Source organism: Psittacula echo (genome assembly GCF_963264785.1).
Source record: "Psittacula echo genome assembly, chromosome: 5".
NCBI lineage: Eukaryota > Metazoa > Chordata > Aves > Psittaciformes > Psittacidae > Psittacula > Psittacula echo.
In genome coordinates, this window is record NC_137739.1 from 59,914,143 (window position 1) to 59,932,904 (window position 18,762).

At 40.0% G+C, this 18,762-nt stretch overlaps 1 protein-coding gene across 2 annotated transcripts in view; it reads right to left on the reverse strand.

Moving 5' to 3' along the window:
- The window catches only part of NRDE2 (NRDE-2, necessary for RNA interference, domain containing), a 31,915-nt gene extending 28,647 nt beyond the window's left edge, over window positions 1-3,268 (reverse strand). For both annotated transcript variants that reach the window (XM_080619005.1, XM_080619006.1), the window contains exon 1: window positions 3,077-3,268. In XM_080619005.1, the coding sequence (XP_080475131.1) occupies window positions 3,077-3,155 (79 nt within the window). In that variant the 5' untranslated portion in view covers window positions 3,156-3,268. The remainder of the gene's footprint in view (window positions 1-3,076) is intronic.
- Window positions 3,269-18,762: the final 15,494 nt, after the last annotated feature.

Genomic DNA, 18,762 nt, shown 5'->3' on the forward strand with positions numbered 1-18,762 from the left:
ATCACCATTAACTATTAGAAATAAACTTCCAAGATGTCATCTTGATTTAACTTTACCTGAAAGTATCTGTTACTCCCTTACAGATATAAAGTCACTCACTAAATTGGCACAGCACAATTAAGAGAGCACGAGGAGAATAAAGTTTATTTTTTTATATTTTAAATTACTGTTTTAGGGCCTCCAAGAAAAACTCACCTTGAGAAACTAAGTCATAAACACTAATCCCCTGACTCTGCCTGTAACTTGGTTCTACCTGAGCAGATGAGATCAAATTGCACTTTTAAAACACTGAAGGATCACACTGCAAGAACCAACCCTGCAGCACACTCAGTATGCCTCTGTGGATACACCAGGGAAATGTCCAGAATTCTCCAATTACAGTATTTTCTGAACAATTTAATCAAACTGACCTAATACTTTGGAAAGAGCTGAACCATTTTTTCCATTACACAACACGCAAGTCCAAACCTCCTTGTAAATAATCTCCAGTGAATCAGTTAGCTGGATACAACCATTTCAAACATAAAAATGCATTCCAAACTTTAAAAGTCTACCTTTCAATCTGTTATTTTTTCTTGTCAGATGTCTAAAAAGTTTATCATTTCTGCAGACCAGACTTACGTCTGAGCATAAAGAATAAAAAAATTATAAAACTTCTTTTGAGATAACATGCATGTACCTGTTATTGTTCTACTCTACCACCCACATTTCTGAGCACAACAGTAGAAGAAATCCAACTGCATTCTTTTTATACCTTCCCAAGCAAAAAAATACAAGAAAATTAAGTGTACAGTGCATGCCTACAGAGACAATTGCAAAGAGATATGCAAAGCCTTTTGCTGCCTCCCAGAATCGTGAAAACCTGTTTTCAGCAAAAAAAAATCACTGCATCATCCTACCTATAGAATAGTTCAGACTCCAAATAATGCTGTGCAGAATGCTTACTACTGTCAGTAGGGTTAATTATTACCACTGCTTTGTTCATGACTACTGATAAATTTGCAATTTATCTTCTACCTAAAGCTAATTAAGCTTGACAACATAATTTTAAGAAACCATATACAAAATTACTTTGTGTTCTAGAGGCTGCTGCAACTCGGCAATCTAGCAGGGCTGGAAGAGTGTACAGCAACACTTCTGTTTCAGGCAGCACTTACAAATGGTTTAGGAAGGTTTGTAAGAGTATGATACAGAGGTGGTCAGAGGAATGAAACATGGCCAGCATATTTGCACTATTACCTCAAATTCTACAATAAAACTATGAAGCAGTGCTAAATGACTGCAAAAGGTACCTCAGTATTGCGTAAATACAACATACTCTGACTGCTGTATTATGACAGACTTTGGCTTCCTATCAGCTCTGAGGAAAGAGAACCATCTATCAGAAAAACACCGAAGTTGTTCATCAAGTTCTCAAGTTCTCACAAGCTGAAAGTGTAAAATTTGATATATGCCACCATAAATGGGGTTCTGAGTTGATACTTAATTTTTATAATTTGTACTGAAGTGCAGCTGGTAGAGTACAATATTGACTAAAAAAAGCTCCACAAATTATGTTCTTTAAAGTTTTGTCAGTAATTCTCACACAAAAAACTTCCAGTAGAGCAAAATGTAGCTCACAAATAGTGTTAATAACTGAAATATAGATCAAAAAATTAGTTTTACATCTTTTTCAGTGTAATCTGATCTTCCAGACAGGTGGTCTGCAGTGACACAGATTAAACCTAACACATTTTTCCTAAAGGATAAATTCCCAGAGTTTTACAATATAAACAAGGTCTTACTACTAGAGAATTCTACTTTACTCCTACCTGGCAGAGCAGCTCCTCCCTTTCTAGAAGCTGTAATTTGGGATCTTATGTCCACTACTCCCCGCAGCAAGCGTTATTACCAGAAAGGCTCCTTATCTCTGTACTGGCAGACTGAGTATCAACAGCTAAACAATTAACTAATCCCTGTCTGCATTGCCAAAAGCTTCAAAAAGTCACCATACTGACTGAACCAAATATACAACAAATTTAGCCCAGATAAACAATTATCTTGGTGTTTCCCCTTGCTGTAGTGCCTACAGGATGTGCGGACTCGAGGCTGGTGGCAGCTGGTGAGCAAAAAGCCTAGTTCAAAACATCACTCAGTAGAATTAGGTAGTGTGTATATTGCAGAGTTTGTCAATAGACCACACAGGACTCTTTACTCATTTAATAAAACTGCAACTTGCTAAACAGCAACCATGACAGTCAAAAGTGATAAACTGAAGCATAACCTCATGACCTTCTACAAAAAAAAATGAAAAAAAAAAATTAAAATTTGACTTAATAAACAAGGAAATGAGAAAACACTTTTCAAGTTACCCAAGGCTAGTGGTTAAAAATAAAACCATAATCACCTAATTTTCTGCATAAAGCAAGCCTGCTCCACCACACACGAAGTTAACATACCCTGGTGCTTTGGTTTTTTGTTGGTGTTGTTGGTTTTTTTGTTGTTTTTTTTGTTTGTTTGTTTGTTGGTGTTGTTTTTTTTTTTCCCAAAGGTACCGCAACCACCATACCTCCAACACCCACCAGCGGATTGCCGGAAGTAAATCTGAACACACTTGAGAACCCGCCAATGCGCGGACAACACCATTTGTATAAAAACACCCCTATTTCAGGTTCTCCCCAAAGTTATCTCATGGAAAGTAACTTAATTCAGCGCGCCAACGACACGCCTTGAGCCGGGCACGCCGCACGAGGGCGGAGCACGGCTGAGGAGGACACAGCGCTCGGGGAGCTGGGGGCGGCCGGACGGGTAAACCGCGCGCCGCGCTCACGAGCCTCCGGAGGCGCTGCGTACGGCCCACCGCTGCCGGCGGCCCGGGCCCCACAGGTAGCACCGCCCATGCCGCAACCCGGGGCGGGGGCGGAGCGCCACGGCCCGCAACGCGAGCACGCGCGGCCGGAGCAGGCCCGGCGGGGTGCGCAGAAGGGCCGGCACGGGGTACCCGACTCCGTGTGAAGTCGAACGGAAGCAGATGGGCTTCCCGAGGACCGGGCCGCGGAAGGCTGTTGGGGGAAGGAGGGTTCTCCTAGGACTTTACCTTTCCTGGAGCCCTCGCCGGTGCTGGTTGAGGGCTCCCCGGGCTCGGCGGTACAGGCAAAAGCCGGGAACAAGGCCATGCCTCAGCTTACCATCAGTAGTGTCTGCCCGAACTGACCCGCGGGCCGGCGGCGCAAGATGGCGCCGCGGTGCCGAGCACTCTGGGAGGTGTAGTTCGCCCGACCGACCTCCTAAAATGGCTGCGGCCGTCGGTGGTTGCTGAGGGAAATAAAAGTTTATTGTTGGCGTTGTTTTCTCGAGAAATTTGCATATCCTGCGTCTTCCGCCGCCGTCACTAAGGGGACTAGAGAAGGGAACTGCTGGGGGAAGAGGAGGGGATGGCGTTTCCAGAGCCAGCCTTTCCTTTACCACCCTGTGTTCCCGGGAATACAGGAACAAGAAGTCTCCTTGGGACTGCAATGTTCAGCTGTATAAAGGAGAATGTTGCAAGAAGCCGTGCGTCCTTTTAGTTAGTATCCACTGTATGTTTGAAGGCCTATCTAGCCAGACAGCCTGCCTCAAACACCAGCAGCAAGGGCTTAGGAAAGAAAGAACTTCCTGCACTCAGTCCTTTGTGAACTCCTGACCAGGGAGTTGCCCATCATGTTTAATAGTACCCATGAGCCTGCCCTCCATAAAGGAACTGGAAAAATAATTTTTTATGCTGTTACATTTCCGCCTTCTTGGGCAGGAAGGAAAATTAATTATGTATTGTCTGAAACAGTATTTCCTTTTTGTCTCAAGCCCAGTGCCCAATTCTTGCATTGTGAGGAAAAATAAGGGTCCCTACTCACTTTCTTTGCAAAAGTTTATACACTGTTTAGATACTTCATTCAGTATTCTTCTGTCTGGGCTGAAAAGTCTGCCTTTTTTCTTTATGTATTAAGAGCTAATCCATAATGTTCTCCTTGTTGAATTTCTTTTGTTTCTCTAACTCCTACACTAATAACTGCTGCATGACCAGAATTTCATGTAGTGATTAAGATATATGTGTACCATGGGTTTAGGGATTATATGGAATTATAATGGCTGGTTTGCTTCCTGCTCCTTTCCCAATATCTTCTGATCATTCTGTTTGGCTTTCAGCTTCTCCTGAGCTACAGTGTCTTTTAAGAGCCTATTCCTGAGTGGCAAAAGATAATAAGTAACTATTGTGTGTAGATGTTAGGATTAGCTTCCCTATACACACCGGTTTGCACTTGCAAAGCTGGTCTATTTGATCATTCTTTATTTCTGAAATACTTCAGCAACTTTTCTCAGTCACCTTTCCAGCCGATTAGCCTGAATATTTTTGCACCATCTACAGACTTTTACAACTTTATGTTCACTACTGTTTGCAGCCATTTTGTAGATGTTGAACAGTCAGATTCTGAGGGATCCCGTTGGTGGCTTCTTCCTTTAGAAAACTCTAAAACTGATTCTTAGTCCTCATTTCCTACCTTTAATTTAGTAATTATCCATCAAATGTTATTAATTTTTATCAACAGGAGAGAATAATATTAAGTACAGAGAGAAGAGGATTCAGAACAAAAGGGTGGTCTTGGGAGCTGATAGTCTGGAAGTCATCAAATGAGTGGGGCTTGATTGCTAGCTTGGAAAGAATGGGCTTTAAATACATGCTTACATACTGATGTGGAGCAATGTTTTTGTTCAAGTCTGTTAATATCTATCAAGTTTTGTAGTAAAACACTAGAATGTGGAAAATGCAGTACATAAAACACAGAAATGTTTATCTGCCTAGAACTGATACAGAAGATATGTAAAAAATCTGAAAGAAGCACATTATCAATTTGTGACCAAATTCTGAAGAGACAATTTAAAAAACAAACAAAACCTATCTCATCACATGTACTTTTTAGCATTTTTCCTGAGAAAAGAAAGCCTGTGTAACTATGCTACCTGAACATGTGTCTTTCTGTCTTCCAGGCATAATTTATCCAGGTACTTTTAGAACTTGTGACCAATTTCAACCAAGTTTAACAGGAGGTTACATGTTATTGCATTATTCCAAATTACATGAAAACAGGTGGCAATGCAGAGCAGGATTTTCAGTGGGAGGAGAACTCCAGTGTGCATGCAGTTCATGTTGGGAGTCTAACCTACTGGGAAAGTTGAGTCAGAACTCTCCTACTCATGGTAATACTTGTTATAATCTCATTTGGGTACTTACGGAAGTTTGTAAATGCATTTATTCTGCATGCTTGAACACTGGGAAAACTACCACCTATACCAAAAATTAATTATTTCCCTATTTTGTTATGAACCAAACTCAAAGCCCTTTCAAGATGCTCTAGATGCAGGATAAACAAAACGGATTTCATAACAAAATCATTGATTTTATTTGCTGGATATCATTACATTGTCTCTCAGCTGCTCATAGTGATGGTAGCTAACAGCTTCTTAACCAAGAGAATATGGAAAATGTGCTTTTCGAGAGTAAAGCAAATGAAGAAAGACAGAGTTCATAAGAATCCTAACTACAGATTTATGCCCTGCATCCCTAGAATTCAGTCCATAATCTGGATAGATAGATAAATTAATAAAGGGGTTATTATTGTTGCCATACATATATTACTGTGACGTTTAAAAAATAAACAAAAACCACAAAGCAAGCAAACAAACAAACAAAAAAAACACAACAAAAAAACAAGAAAAAAAAATTCAACACAAAAAACCCCCCACCATATTTAACACTGCCATATAAGTGCAGGCAGCATTTTCCATTACCACGAGTGGAAGTTAAACTGGCATGAATGTTGTTTTTAGATTATTGCATTTATTTGTACAAGTAGTTTCTATTTATCATTAGTACAAATTGGCTATGCAATAAAATCTTCTTGATTTTTGACATTTTTGACATTGACATTTCCTTGACTTACTAACCGAGCAATACCCATTCTGATGAAATCTAGTTTTTTGTAGTGTATTTCGCATCACATCTACCAATTTTTACTTCACATCTTTTGTCTTAAAACTCTGCAAAATACATTTTAATAATGTTATATAGATATTTTATAAGCCTTTCCAGGCAAAAAGTAATATTATAAAAAATTGTTTGCCTCAACACAGTTGAGTGAAGATGTTTCTTAGGATTTAATGAAGAACATGACCAAAACATCTATCTACAGTTAAGTTACCCAAAGCACTCAGCATTGTTTTTTCAGCTCTAGCCTAATAACAGCAAACCATTAAGTCTTTTACAAGATGGACAAAACTACAGGAGCAGTATACAACAAGGATTCCTTGTTAGTAAGAAGGAACAACTAACTAACTAGAGGAACTAATAATTCCTTACTTAAAAACACTCTGGTCCACTTTTTACATTGTATCTACCTATTTAACATGTTAAAATTAATTTTTTTAATTAATAATCCATTTTAAGAATTTTTCTTCTTTGGAAAGCCTTACAAGCCTTACAGTTAGCCATGTACTGCACTGCCTAAGCAGATGTGAGAGCAACAGTTTTCAGTAGATTTGGGACTTGAGTTCTTTTGTGTATCTTCATAAAAATCATAACATTATATTTATAGGAAAAAAAAAACCACCACAAAACTCTCATCAGGTCCATAATATTTTCCTTATTACAATAAAACTGTATCAGACATTTGTGAATCTGACTGTTGCGGAATGGGTGCCATATGAGGCAGTAATTCAGGCCCCTCATCAGGGCCTGAAAGGCCACAGAGGGACGGTTTAATTCTTGACCTCACACATTCACATTTTTCTCTGTCATTCTCTCCACACCCTAACTTTACAGGCTGTGATATCATGCCTTTCATATCTTCCATATTTTCTCTTGCTTCTCCAGACTTTCTACTTCCTCTATAATAAATACTGTAGTTAGTTCTTCCTTCCAGTCTGATGATCGAGGAGCTGCTGCTAGGTTCATCTCTCTGTGGTATCTCTCTGATATCTCTCTATAAGATATCAAAATACTGTCCTCTTTACAAACAAGGGTTTGTTCTTGTATGCAGAAAATTACAGAACAAGCGTCATAGTATAGAGTTATACTAGAGTATAGATGGTGTAATTTAAAACATACACAGTGGGTACCTTGAATAAAAGCATCAGAAGTAAAGGCAGCTAATCTGAGTAAGGGCTACATTGCACTCATTTAAAGGAATAAGCATCCCTAAAATAGTGTAAAATTGTGTAAGACTGTAGGAGTAGTGGTCACATTAGGGAGGACAAAAAAAGGAATTCTGAACACAGAGCTAGAGGGACAATTTGATGTATTTATGTGTGCCGCCTTTGGCCTGCCTGAACAACCCTCATGGGATGGATTACCAGGCTTCCACCCCAGTGTCCCACCAGCCTTTTCAAGCCTTGTTGATGTACTGAATGTTGCCAGCATCACATGACAATGTACTTGTATCATGATAATAACACTTATGCAGGTTACTCTTAATAAGAAAATACATGTTTTTAATACAACATGTTTGGTATGTTCCAACAGTGAGAGGAACTGGGCAAATGTAAAAGGGGGTGCTATAGCTGTATCTCCCTGCAGTGAGACCTATAGAGCGCAACAGGGTTTCCAATAACACATGTTCCTGTTCTGATGGCGTGCCAAGTTTCCAGCCTTCCTCTGCATTTTCCCAGCCCCTTCTCAGGTTTCTCTCACTAAGAAATCCTTTTGTCTATGCCAACACTACTCAGATGTATTGAGATCTACTGAGTAATTTTACCAAGGGCTAATTTTTTATTGAGACCCACTCAGCAGACAGAAACGTGAGAGCTCCAGTTTCAGCTCTGCCAGGTGCAGCGCACTGCCAAAGGGCTTTAACCTCAGCACTGTCCCGTGGCCAGCCGCACCAGGAGAACAGCACAGAAGAGATGATCTCCTGCAGGAGCATTGTGTGTTTGGGACTTTAATGATGCCATTCCGCTCTGAAGGTGCTGTTGCACTTCCCACCCCTTCACCCTTCCCATCTCTGCCCTTCACTTGAAGAGGGAGAGGACTGGCCTCCCCTGAATCTGGATGTGGCCTTGCAGCACCACTGCCATGCTCCTACCTCTCCTCCCCACCTGCTTTCTTTCCCAAGTAACCAGATTCAACGCTGTAAGCATTAGGTGTGGCATGGCTGGCTCATTTTGCAAAGGAAACTGTAGAGCTCTTCATTATCTCACGCGTTGCCTTTGTTTGAGAGCAGGAGCTCAAGAAGGCATCTTCTAAGAAAATATTCTTAAATGTCTAGATATTATTCTCCCAATACTCAAAACTGACAGATCAAAACTGATCACAGTTTGATACAAAGGTGTAATAACTTTGCATCTGTCTTTCAAAAACACTTCGATTTCCCTTTAAAGGGAAATGAGCTGACTCATATTCAGCCACAAATTCCAATTACTAACTTTCTCTTCAGGTTTTAATTATATATTGTATTACACTTACAGTACACTTACAGTAAATATTCTAGATGAGGCTATTATATCATACTGCTATTAAATTTTATGTATTATATTTTATCTGTAAAGTACCTATTTTGCAGGTCAGTGTGTATATACTTTGTAGAGTCTTACAGAAAGATTTTGAAAATTACGTTATTGCTCATTGAAAATATGCAATTCTACTGACACCTTCTTCTTACAATTTAATAAATAACACCTGAATAAAATCTTAGCATTTAAATTATTAATAAGAAAGGAATATAAAATTGCAGGGAAGTGGTGTAAATATTTTTCCTTCAACGTATAAAATTAAATAGAAAATAAACATATATAAGTTGATCTTATTCAGAGATGCATTACTGCTAATACTTTTACAAAGGCTGTCAGGCCATCTTTCTGATGCTTTAATAAATCTGGAGATTTATTTACTGATCCAAGTTCTATCTGTAAAATCTTCAGTTATGATAAGGTTGGTGGGTTATCAAACGCTTGCTGGGTAGACCAGCTATTACAGCAATGTTTCATGGACATGTAATAATGATTACTGGATCAGTTCACATATACCTTCTGGTTCTACACTTCAAAAACCTAAAGCAGTTTTTTGCACTTTATTGTTCAAGCCACATGATAGTGCTTTCCTTGAACTTTGAACTAAAGCTGTGGTCAGACTGACCTTGTATGCATGTTATGAAATATGTGTATGCTGTTCCATAATACAAAACAGAAAAAGCAACCAAATTAATATGAAAAACCTTTGTTTCAAAGCCATACTGTAGATAAGCCTATTAGTTTAGACATAAACCTGTGACTTGCATTTTAACTTCTGCTGTATATGCGTGCATGCATATGTGAATATAAATCTGTATTTCTATATAGATTACAAAAACTGAGGGTCTTGAAATTGCTCACAGTGTATTTACTGAGAATTTTGCTGTGAACAAAACTACACATAGAAGAGGAAGAAGGTATTTTACAGAAAAAAGCAGAGCATTCTGTTTGGTAGAAATGCCCCCTAGCATTTTATACAATCTTTCTCAGGATGAACACTAGAGAATTTTAAGAAATTCTGAATTATCGGAACTTCCTATATACCCAAAACCATGCCATTTTATACACTTTTGTAGAGAAACATGGCAAGGAGTTTGACTCCTGAAAAAACCCAAACCAGCCAACCAAAAAATCTACCCCACCTCAACCCTTATTTTTGGCCTATTTTTATCTTTCACCCTGGAGACCCACCATCCTTCCTTTTAAAACAACATAAGAATAGATCTTCCTGTAAGAAAATTGCATTTGACATACTTCTTTTATTCTCAAATCAAAAGAAGGAAGCATTAGGTACCATTCCAACAGAAAACATTAAACGTATTGCAGCATTTTGATGTGGCTTTGTGACTTCATCATGTAGCCACAGGTGAAGCTTCCAGTTACTGTAATGGGATGTGCTTTTTGTGTCTTGGGATCATAGGTTCAGATATTTTCATTTGGGGGAGATGTAATATTCCTGATGAAACTCTTAAAATGCAGCCTATGAAACACAGTTAGCATGCTGAAATAGTTAGCATTTAAAAAAATAGGCTACACTGTCTAACAGATGAGATTTTCCATTTTCTATTGCAGTTAGCAATTCTGCTGCATTTTCCTTGGGAGTCATGACTTCTTATGTAAAATCCATGCTAATTTCTCATTAGACTTTCCCCCAAGTAAAGTTTCTCTAGCCATTTATCCCTAGTCTGTAAGCTTTTATGAACATAAGTCTGGAACGGATGGTCTGAGTTCAGCCTTCTCTGCAGAAAACCTACCACGTAAGTCTGTTCATATACTCAATTTTGAAATTTGTTGGGCTTTTTACCAACAACCCCCATTGCAAAATAGGTCCAGAACCTCAATTTTCTGATGCTTAGAAACATCCTGATTTCATAGAATCATAGAATAGTTAGGGTTGGAAAGGACCTTAATTCATGCTCTGTTTATATCCATCTGTTTCAGGGCCAGCATTTTCCTATGGCTTAAAATAGCTCTTCGCTTCACCAGGGTGCTAACCTGGATGTAATCTATGCACAGGCAGTAATCATATGCCACTCAGCCTTTCTTCCATTAAGCAATTTTAAAATTTTGTAAAATAGTTGCTCAGTCCTCTGAATTTTTTTCACTTTTCTCAGATCATATTCTGACCTAGAATTGTACACAGACACAGTGGTACTCTGCAGGATGGCCTGTTTCTCATTCTCTACTGAAAATATTCCACAGCCCTGCATTTATTGTTTAGTTTGCTGAATCATACTAGTGGCTCATAAGGTTCAATAATTACACTTGAGCATTTCCAGTCTATCACTTCCTCTGATGAATCCCTCATTATATCAGAACATCTTGTTATTAATCCCTAAGGACATGGCCTTGTATTTTGTAGTAAATTTAACTTTACTTCTATTACTACAGGCTGCTAGGTCGCCTGTTTTCTAGGAATTAAATTCTTTATATAGCTTGTTGTGAGCAAGGCATATTAGTTTTTTTCCATCAGCAAGTTTAATTAGCATGCTCTTATTTTCGTGCCAGTGCCTTTAAAAAATAAGATTGGCCCAAATGCTGGTATAAGAAGCCCCACTTGAAATCCCTCTCTGGTCTTATAGTGCCCTTTCCAGCACAGACCTATTTTCATCCCTCTTTTAGCCACTTCTTTAACTAACTTATATTTTTTGTGTTGTTTCCTGTTTCAGCTAGTAATCTCACAAGTACTACGTTGTCAAGTGCTTTGCTGAGATAAAAATCATAGAATCATAGAATAGTTAGGGTTGGAAAGGACCTTAAGATGATCTAGTTCCAACCCCCCTGCCATGAGCAGGGACACCTCACACCAAACCATGTCACCCAAGGCTCTGTCCAACCTGGCCTTGAACCCCGCCAGAGATGGAGCATTCACAACTTCCCTGGGCAACCCATTCCAGTGCCTCACCACCCTTATAGTAAAGAACCTCGTCCTTATATCCAAATCAATTGGATCTATCACGTTTCCAGCCATAAAACTTCTGCTGCCATTAAAGTTTACCTTTAGTAAACTTGGACTGCATTTTGTCCCATCTTCTATTTGTATCCATACTGCTCATTATTTTCAAAATTTGTTTTAAAGCTTTGAGTGTTATTGTAGACTAGCAGAATAATTGCAAATATATTGAACATTTATAAAAAGAAAAGTGAAACTTGCTATATAGCACCACCACAATACAACAGATGGATTAAAATCTGTACCACAAGCCATAAAATGTTATGCCCTAGTTCTTACATTAGTTATTAATGCTTCCCCATTTAAGCAAGTTGAGCTCACCTAGTTTAGCTTCCCTGCCATGGTTCACGTTGTGTATATTCTCTTTTAACAGCAAACTTAGCTTTGACTTTCCTTTCTACATTTTTGTTCTGAAAGCTGCAAAAATTACTCATTAGGCTGGGGAGCGTAGCTAGATTATATATAACAACAGTGCTTTAGGGCTTCCCCTTCCTTTCGTGCTAGTTGCAATGGGCTACCTAAACCACTAGTCTTTTGCTTTTTGGTTTATTCTTTGCAAGATCTAGCAAAGTCTAGGTTTGGCTAATTATCGTGGAGTCTTGTACCTCCAAATCTCCAAGTAACAGCTTGCTTCATTAATTTCCCTTCTCCATTCCATATAGACCTTTTCCTCATTTTTTTACTCTTAACTGCTGAGGTGGTTACTCATCCTGCTTCCACACTTGGAATGTAAATTCCAGATGGTTTTTGCATCTCTGAGTTAGATAAATTCCAGATCTCTGTCATGCTTAGGCTTCTGATTTATTCAGTCCATTCGTATACCTCAATTACTATGTCTAATCTACCAACATTTGTTGTTATGGTACTAAAAAAGCCCTCCAAAACTTTCATTGTTAAAACAGCATTGTTTATTCTTCCATTTAATTTGTATTTTTCCACCCTCAGAAATACAAGCTTTGACGTATCACTGGAATGGAACCAAGGCATTACTAGGACAAAGGAACAACAACCAGCACATGAGTCCAGGTTAGACTTTGACAGCTTGCACAAAAGAAGTGTTATGGGTGGTCCAGATGTGTGAGGGAATGTGATACATGTATGGAGTGAGAAAGATTGCATTCTTCTTTTACACTCATACCTGTAAGTCTATCTGTAATTATATCTGCTTCCCAAATACTGTGCACGTCTCTGCAAAACAGCAAGGTGGGAGGTAACCATAGTGGCCTTGGTGGATATGATATCCCTAATTATCTAGTCATTCTTGAGAGGTCAAGCATTGGAAACCAAAGCTTATAGCCAGCAACAACAAAAAAAAAAAGGTGTTCCTGAGCTTGTAATGAGTGACTCCATGAATGAAGCAGCCAAAAGATTGATTTCTATAAGCAGTGTTTGCCTAAAATATGCTTTATGTTATGATTGAAATCATCTGGAATACTCCAAATTCTTCTAAGTCAATGTGTGAATACATAAGTTAATATAATTAAGCATTCTAATGTTGAAATCACCTTGTGGATATTGTTTTCATAGGTTATCTTGCTTCTAAATGTGGATTTGTAGAAAAGTAGTTCATACTGTTATTTGAGATCTGGGGGGTACAAGTGGGTGTAGGTTAAAATACAACCACAAAAAGTTCTATTTAGTATTGTCTCCCTTCCTCTTCAAACAAGTGAAAAGCCTCTTTATTGAGGGAAAGGTATTGGGAAAATTACCCAATAAAATCTCAGTACCTGAAGTGTATTATTCCTTTTGATCAACAGCCACCAGAGAAAGAATTGTGAGAAGCATATAGAAAAAGGAATAAAGTCTTTCTCTAGAGCAATGTGAGATCATTTGGAAAATAATTACAACAGAAAAAAGGGCAAAAGAATCGAAAATGTAACACTACTGAATTTCTATAATTTAGTATTATTTGTCAAGAATTTCTTCTACAAGTGGAAGAGTATTATTTAAATATGGAAAACCTCTAAAATCCTTCAGTGACAGTTTATTATTCCATACACTTTACTTTGATAAACAGCCTTAGTCCATTCATTTCTGTCTACTCTTTCCATTATTTTCCACATCAGATATAAGCTGTTCTATATAATGTTCTATATAATTTAGCCTAGCAATTACATGAGGTTATTATGCCAAACTAGAAACCACACATATATATATAAATAAAATAGAGAAAAATCATATAGAAGTACATAGAAATGCAGAAATATGTTCCTGAACATATTTTGCAATTTTTTTATGACTAAGAAGTTACTATTAGTGTTCATCAGTATATCCAGAACAACTTAATTAATCTTTAAAGTGTAGCCAACCATAGTAGACAATCTTGTACTGGAAGCAATAAAACATGGCAGCTGTATTTCCCAGGAATTGTAACCTCTGATTCCTGATATTTAGGGACTGTTCAAGGTCCTAAAATCCAGGTAACAGCAAAATGGTACTCTACCACCTTTGTTACCAAAAGGGTGCCAGCAAGTTTTAGAATAAAGTACTTCTTTTCAGCTAAGCAGATTGCCATTTAAATGAAGAAAACACACCATATGCTTAAATCAAAAACTTCTGGCATCTACAGACTGAAAGGGGAAGCCACACTCCACTCCAAACTATGTTACAGCCTTTGGCAGAAGTATACAGTAGCCTCATATGAACTGTGGAATCTCTAAACACTGTCAAAGCAACCTTCATTTAGGAGGAGCTACATAAAACAGGCTCTGCTAGGTTTGTCCAAGCTCATTTATAGAACACTATACCTTGGGTTTGTGAGTTGGTGTCCCAAATTTGTTAGCAAACAAATGGGTAACAACATACTGGAAAGGAAAAAAAAATCAAATGTTGACATTATAGAACTGCTTGAAGAGCCGTAAGCATTAAGGGAGGCCCTGTACTAGAGTACCACTACTGAAACATGAAGCCTTAAGATTTTAAGACTTGGTCTAGAAAGCACTCTCTTTTAAAATGCTAAAATCACGGTTTTTCTTTGGCTGATAGAAGTAATTACTGTTTATTGCTATTCAGTAAATATTTGAGAAAGGTAAATTAATAGGACTGTCTGTTGCAGACAAGCCTGGAGATCAGCATATTCAGATAATCAGCACAATATGTTCAGTAAGTTGTCAGGAACATAGTTGGGGAGGGGTACAAGGAGAGACTAAAGAGTTTAGGGAGGAAGGAAAGCAGTAAGAGAGGCTAGAGTTAGAAAATAAGAGATGCTAAATGCCAATTAATAGCGTAGCCAAACAGAGAGTTTTCTGGTAATAGAATCTGTTCTTCTCAAGTCAAAAGAAATACAGTGTTTGCAGGTGATCTCTGTTGTTCAGGGATCTCTTTCCCTGGAGTTGCCAGCTGTGTTTTGATAGTCAGATTGGGTGGGAGATTTCTCCAACTCCTGACAATTTTCTTCCCTGTTGAGGAAACAGCTTGATGGCCATCAGTTCCTTTGCTTGTCAAGGGAAGGTTTTTTTGCTCCTTGGAAAAGTGCCTGCTCTGTATTTATTCCCTTTGTTTGGATTTATTTTCCTTTTCAATGATCTTTCCTGTACACAAGGATTCTCAACCTTCTCAAGGAAAACCTATCATATGCCACTCCTAGAAATGACTCCTGAAGCCTGGTGATCATTTGTGTCCACCCACCCCATACATTTTCCTTTCCCACAAGTGGAGCAAGAGGAGGCAGCAGCAAAGACAAGCAGGGATTTATTTCTCTGTAATTTCTCGCCCCCTGACACCATGCCTGAGGGGTAGAGAACTCCCTGCAGCCACTTTGTTTGTAGCCTTGTCTTCATTGAAGTTGCTGACAAAACTGACTGGGAAACTCGAGGCTCTATTGTTTTTCATTCCCAACAAGCCATGAAGTGCACAGTGGTACACAGCTCCATGAAGCCATCTAGTTTTACACAGAGTACTGTGTGTGGTTTGTAATTTTGCAACCCTGCAGTTTTCTAAATGGTGGTTCAGTACTGAAACAAAGAGAATGCTGTTTTCATGTGCTAAAATGAAACAATTCTATTTATTAATACCATTCCTAAATTATTTTATTTGCAGGGAAGAAAAAAACCTTCCCTCAAATCTCCGGCTGCCTAACAGCATTTTTCATTTTTTAGTATTTCGCCTTCTCAGAGCAAACATGTTTAGTGATTTTGGAAGCACTGTTTTATTTGAGATTATTTCTAATTTACAATGGTGCAGCTGTTAAAATTAGTGGAATTACAGGAGTATAGCTGCCCTGTGGCTACTGTTTCACAATAAAAAATGGCAAGAGTAGCCTGAAGCCTTCTTAATACCCTCTGTACCCCTCAGTCCAACACAACTGCTTGTAGGACTTCTTAAATAGTCCTTAAATGGAAATAAAAAAAAAATCTTGGAAAGTTGTGTTAGCACAACTGAATGGATGGCATGACATGGGCAGAAGAGGAAACAAAACAAGGGAAGCAGAAATACCTCCAGCTGATACTGCTGCTTGGACTGCAGCAAAATAACAGCCTGTGCAACATCAAAAGCGAGAACAGGCTTGTAACACCCACTGACCCAATTCTCAATTATCTATGATATGATGACCTATGTTGCAGATTATCTGTGCCACAAATGTTAAACCAACCACTGTGCATCTGGCAGAGGTATTAGGTGAGGTACACCACTGTACAAATGCAAGGCTGTGCCTGGCCTGGAAACAGCACATGCACCTTCATGCAGAGACTTGAGATCATAAATCCTGTCACACCAAAGTTCCCTCTGTGAAACAGCTGAGCCTTCTCCTCACCGTATTCCCAGAACCAGGAGTGACAGCATGCTGCAGTCACACCTCACTGCTTCCCTCAGGAACAGCTCAGACCCAGCTGGGCTGCAGGCCAACTGCAGCCGGCTGCATGTGGAGACAGCTGAAATGATCCCCAGCACGCAGGATTATGGGAGGCCTTCTAAGTCAGATGAATATGATACACATGCACGGATCCAGTTTGGATATCTGACCCAACAAGCTCCCCCACAGGGAACTAAGGAGATAGCATTGAAACGTAAGCAGCAAGAAGCTTGGCCAGTTTCTGGAGGAAAGTATGGGAGCAGAATGAAAAGGCCAAAATGTCATAGGTGACACCACCAGTGAGGCATTTACACTATAAAGTATTACTTGCAAAAGAAAACAGGAAACATTACAATTAGGAATAGGATATTGAGAAGCATTCTGTCTTTGGCTCAGCTCCAGCCTGACTGAGCTGGATGACACAGAGGATCCTGCTGCTTATAAGGCAACTTTTTCTTGGTTGCCTGTTACAGTCCTAAAACAAAGCTTGCAAGCACAGTTGTTTCCTGCAAACAATGGGAAAACAATCACCTCTCAGAGTGAAAGTATATTTTAGTGCTACCTAGTAGCTTTGCAGCTGGTTATTCTGTGATATTTATATTGCATCATAAATGTGTTTACAATTTTGAATTATTTTAAAATAATACAGTTTGCCACTGAAAAGTAAGCCAACTTAGACTCATAGAATCATAGAATAGTTAAGGTTGGAAAGGACCTTAAGATGATCCAGTTCCAACCCCCCTGCCATGAGCAGGGACACCTCACACTAAACCATGTCACCCAAGGCTCTGTCCAACCTGTTCTTGTACACCACCAAGGATGGAGCATTCACAACTTCCTCGGGCAACCCAGTCCAGTGCCTCAACATCCTAACAGTAAAGAATTTCTTCCTTAGATCTAATTTAAACTTCCCCTGTTTAAGTTTAAACCCGTTACCCCTTGTCCTATCACTACAGTCCCTAATGAATAGTCCATCCCCAGCATCCTTGTAGGCCCCCTTCAGATACTGGAAGGCTGCTAGGAGGTCTCCACACAGCCTTCTCTTCTCCAGGCTGAACAGCCCCAACTTTCTCAGCCTCTCTTCATACAGGAGGTGCTCCAGTCCCCTGATCATCGTCATGGCCCTCCTCTGGACTTGTTCCAACAGTTCCATGTCCTTTTTATGTTGAGGACACCAGAACTGCACACAAGACTCCAAGTGAGGTCTCACGAGAGCAGAGTAGAGGGGCAGGATCACCTCCTTCGACCTGCTGGTCACGCTCCTCTTGATGCAGCCCAGGATGCAGTTGGCTTTCTGGGCTGCGAGCACACGCTGCCGGCTCATGTTTGTTTTCTCATCAACCAACACCCCCAAGTCCTTCTCCGCAGGGCTGCTCTGAATCTCTTCTTTGCCCAAACTGTAGGTGTGCCTGGGATTGCTCCGACCCAGGGGTAGGACCTTGCACTTGGCATGGTTAAACTTCATAAGGTTGGCATCAGCCCACCTCACAAGCGTGTCGAGGTCCCTCTGGATGGCATCCCTTCCCTCCGGCGTATCAACCAAACCACACAGCTTGGTGTCATCGGCAAACTTGCTGAGGGCGCACTCAATCCCACTGTCCATGTCACCGACAAAGATGTTGAACAAGACCGGTCCCAACACCGATCCCTGAGGGACACCACTCGTTACTGGTCTCCAGCTGGACATTGAGCCATTGACCACAACTCTTTGCGTGTGGCCATCCAGCCAGTTCTTTATCCACCGAGTGGTCCACCCATCAAATTGATGTCTCTCCAATTTAGAGACAAGGATGTCGTGTGGGACAGTGTCACGGGCTTTGCAGAAATCCAGGTAGATGACGTCAACTGCTCTGCCCCTGTCCCATCAGTTCCATAGCCCCATCATAGAAGGCCACCAAATTGGTCGGCAGGATTTCCCCTTAGTGAAGCCATGCTGGCTGTCACCAACCACCTCCTTGATTTTTATATGCCTTAGAATGCCTTCGAGGAGAATCTGCTCCAAGATTTTGCCAGGCACAGAGGTGAGACTGACTGGTCTGTAATTCCCTGGGTCATCCATTTTCCCCTTCTTGAAAATGGGGATTATATTTCCCTTTTTCCAGTCGTTGGGAACTTCACCTGACTGCCATGAGTTTTCAACTATGATGGCCAGTGGCTTAGCAACTTCATTTGCCAGCTCCTTCAGGACCCGCAGATGGATTTCGTCAGGTCCCATGGACTTGTGTTTTTAAGATGCTCTCGAACCAGATCCTCTCCTACAGTGGGGCAAGAGTCTTCATTCTTACAGTCCCTGAGTCTGCCTTCCAAGACTTGGGTGATGCAGTCAGAGCCTTTGCCAGTGAAGACCGAGGCAAAGAAGTCATTAAGAACCTCAGCCTTCTCCAAATCCAGGGTAGCCAGTTCTCCTGATATCTTCCGGAGATGGCCTACGTTGTCCCTAGTCTGTCTTCTATTTGCTACGTACCTGTAGAATCCCTTCCTGTTATCCTTAACAACCTTAGCC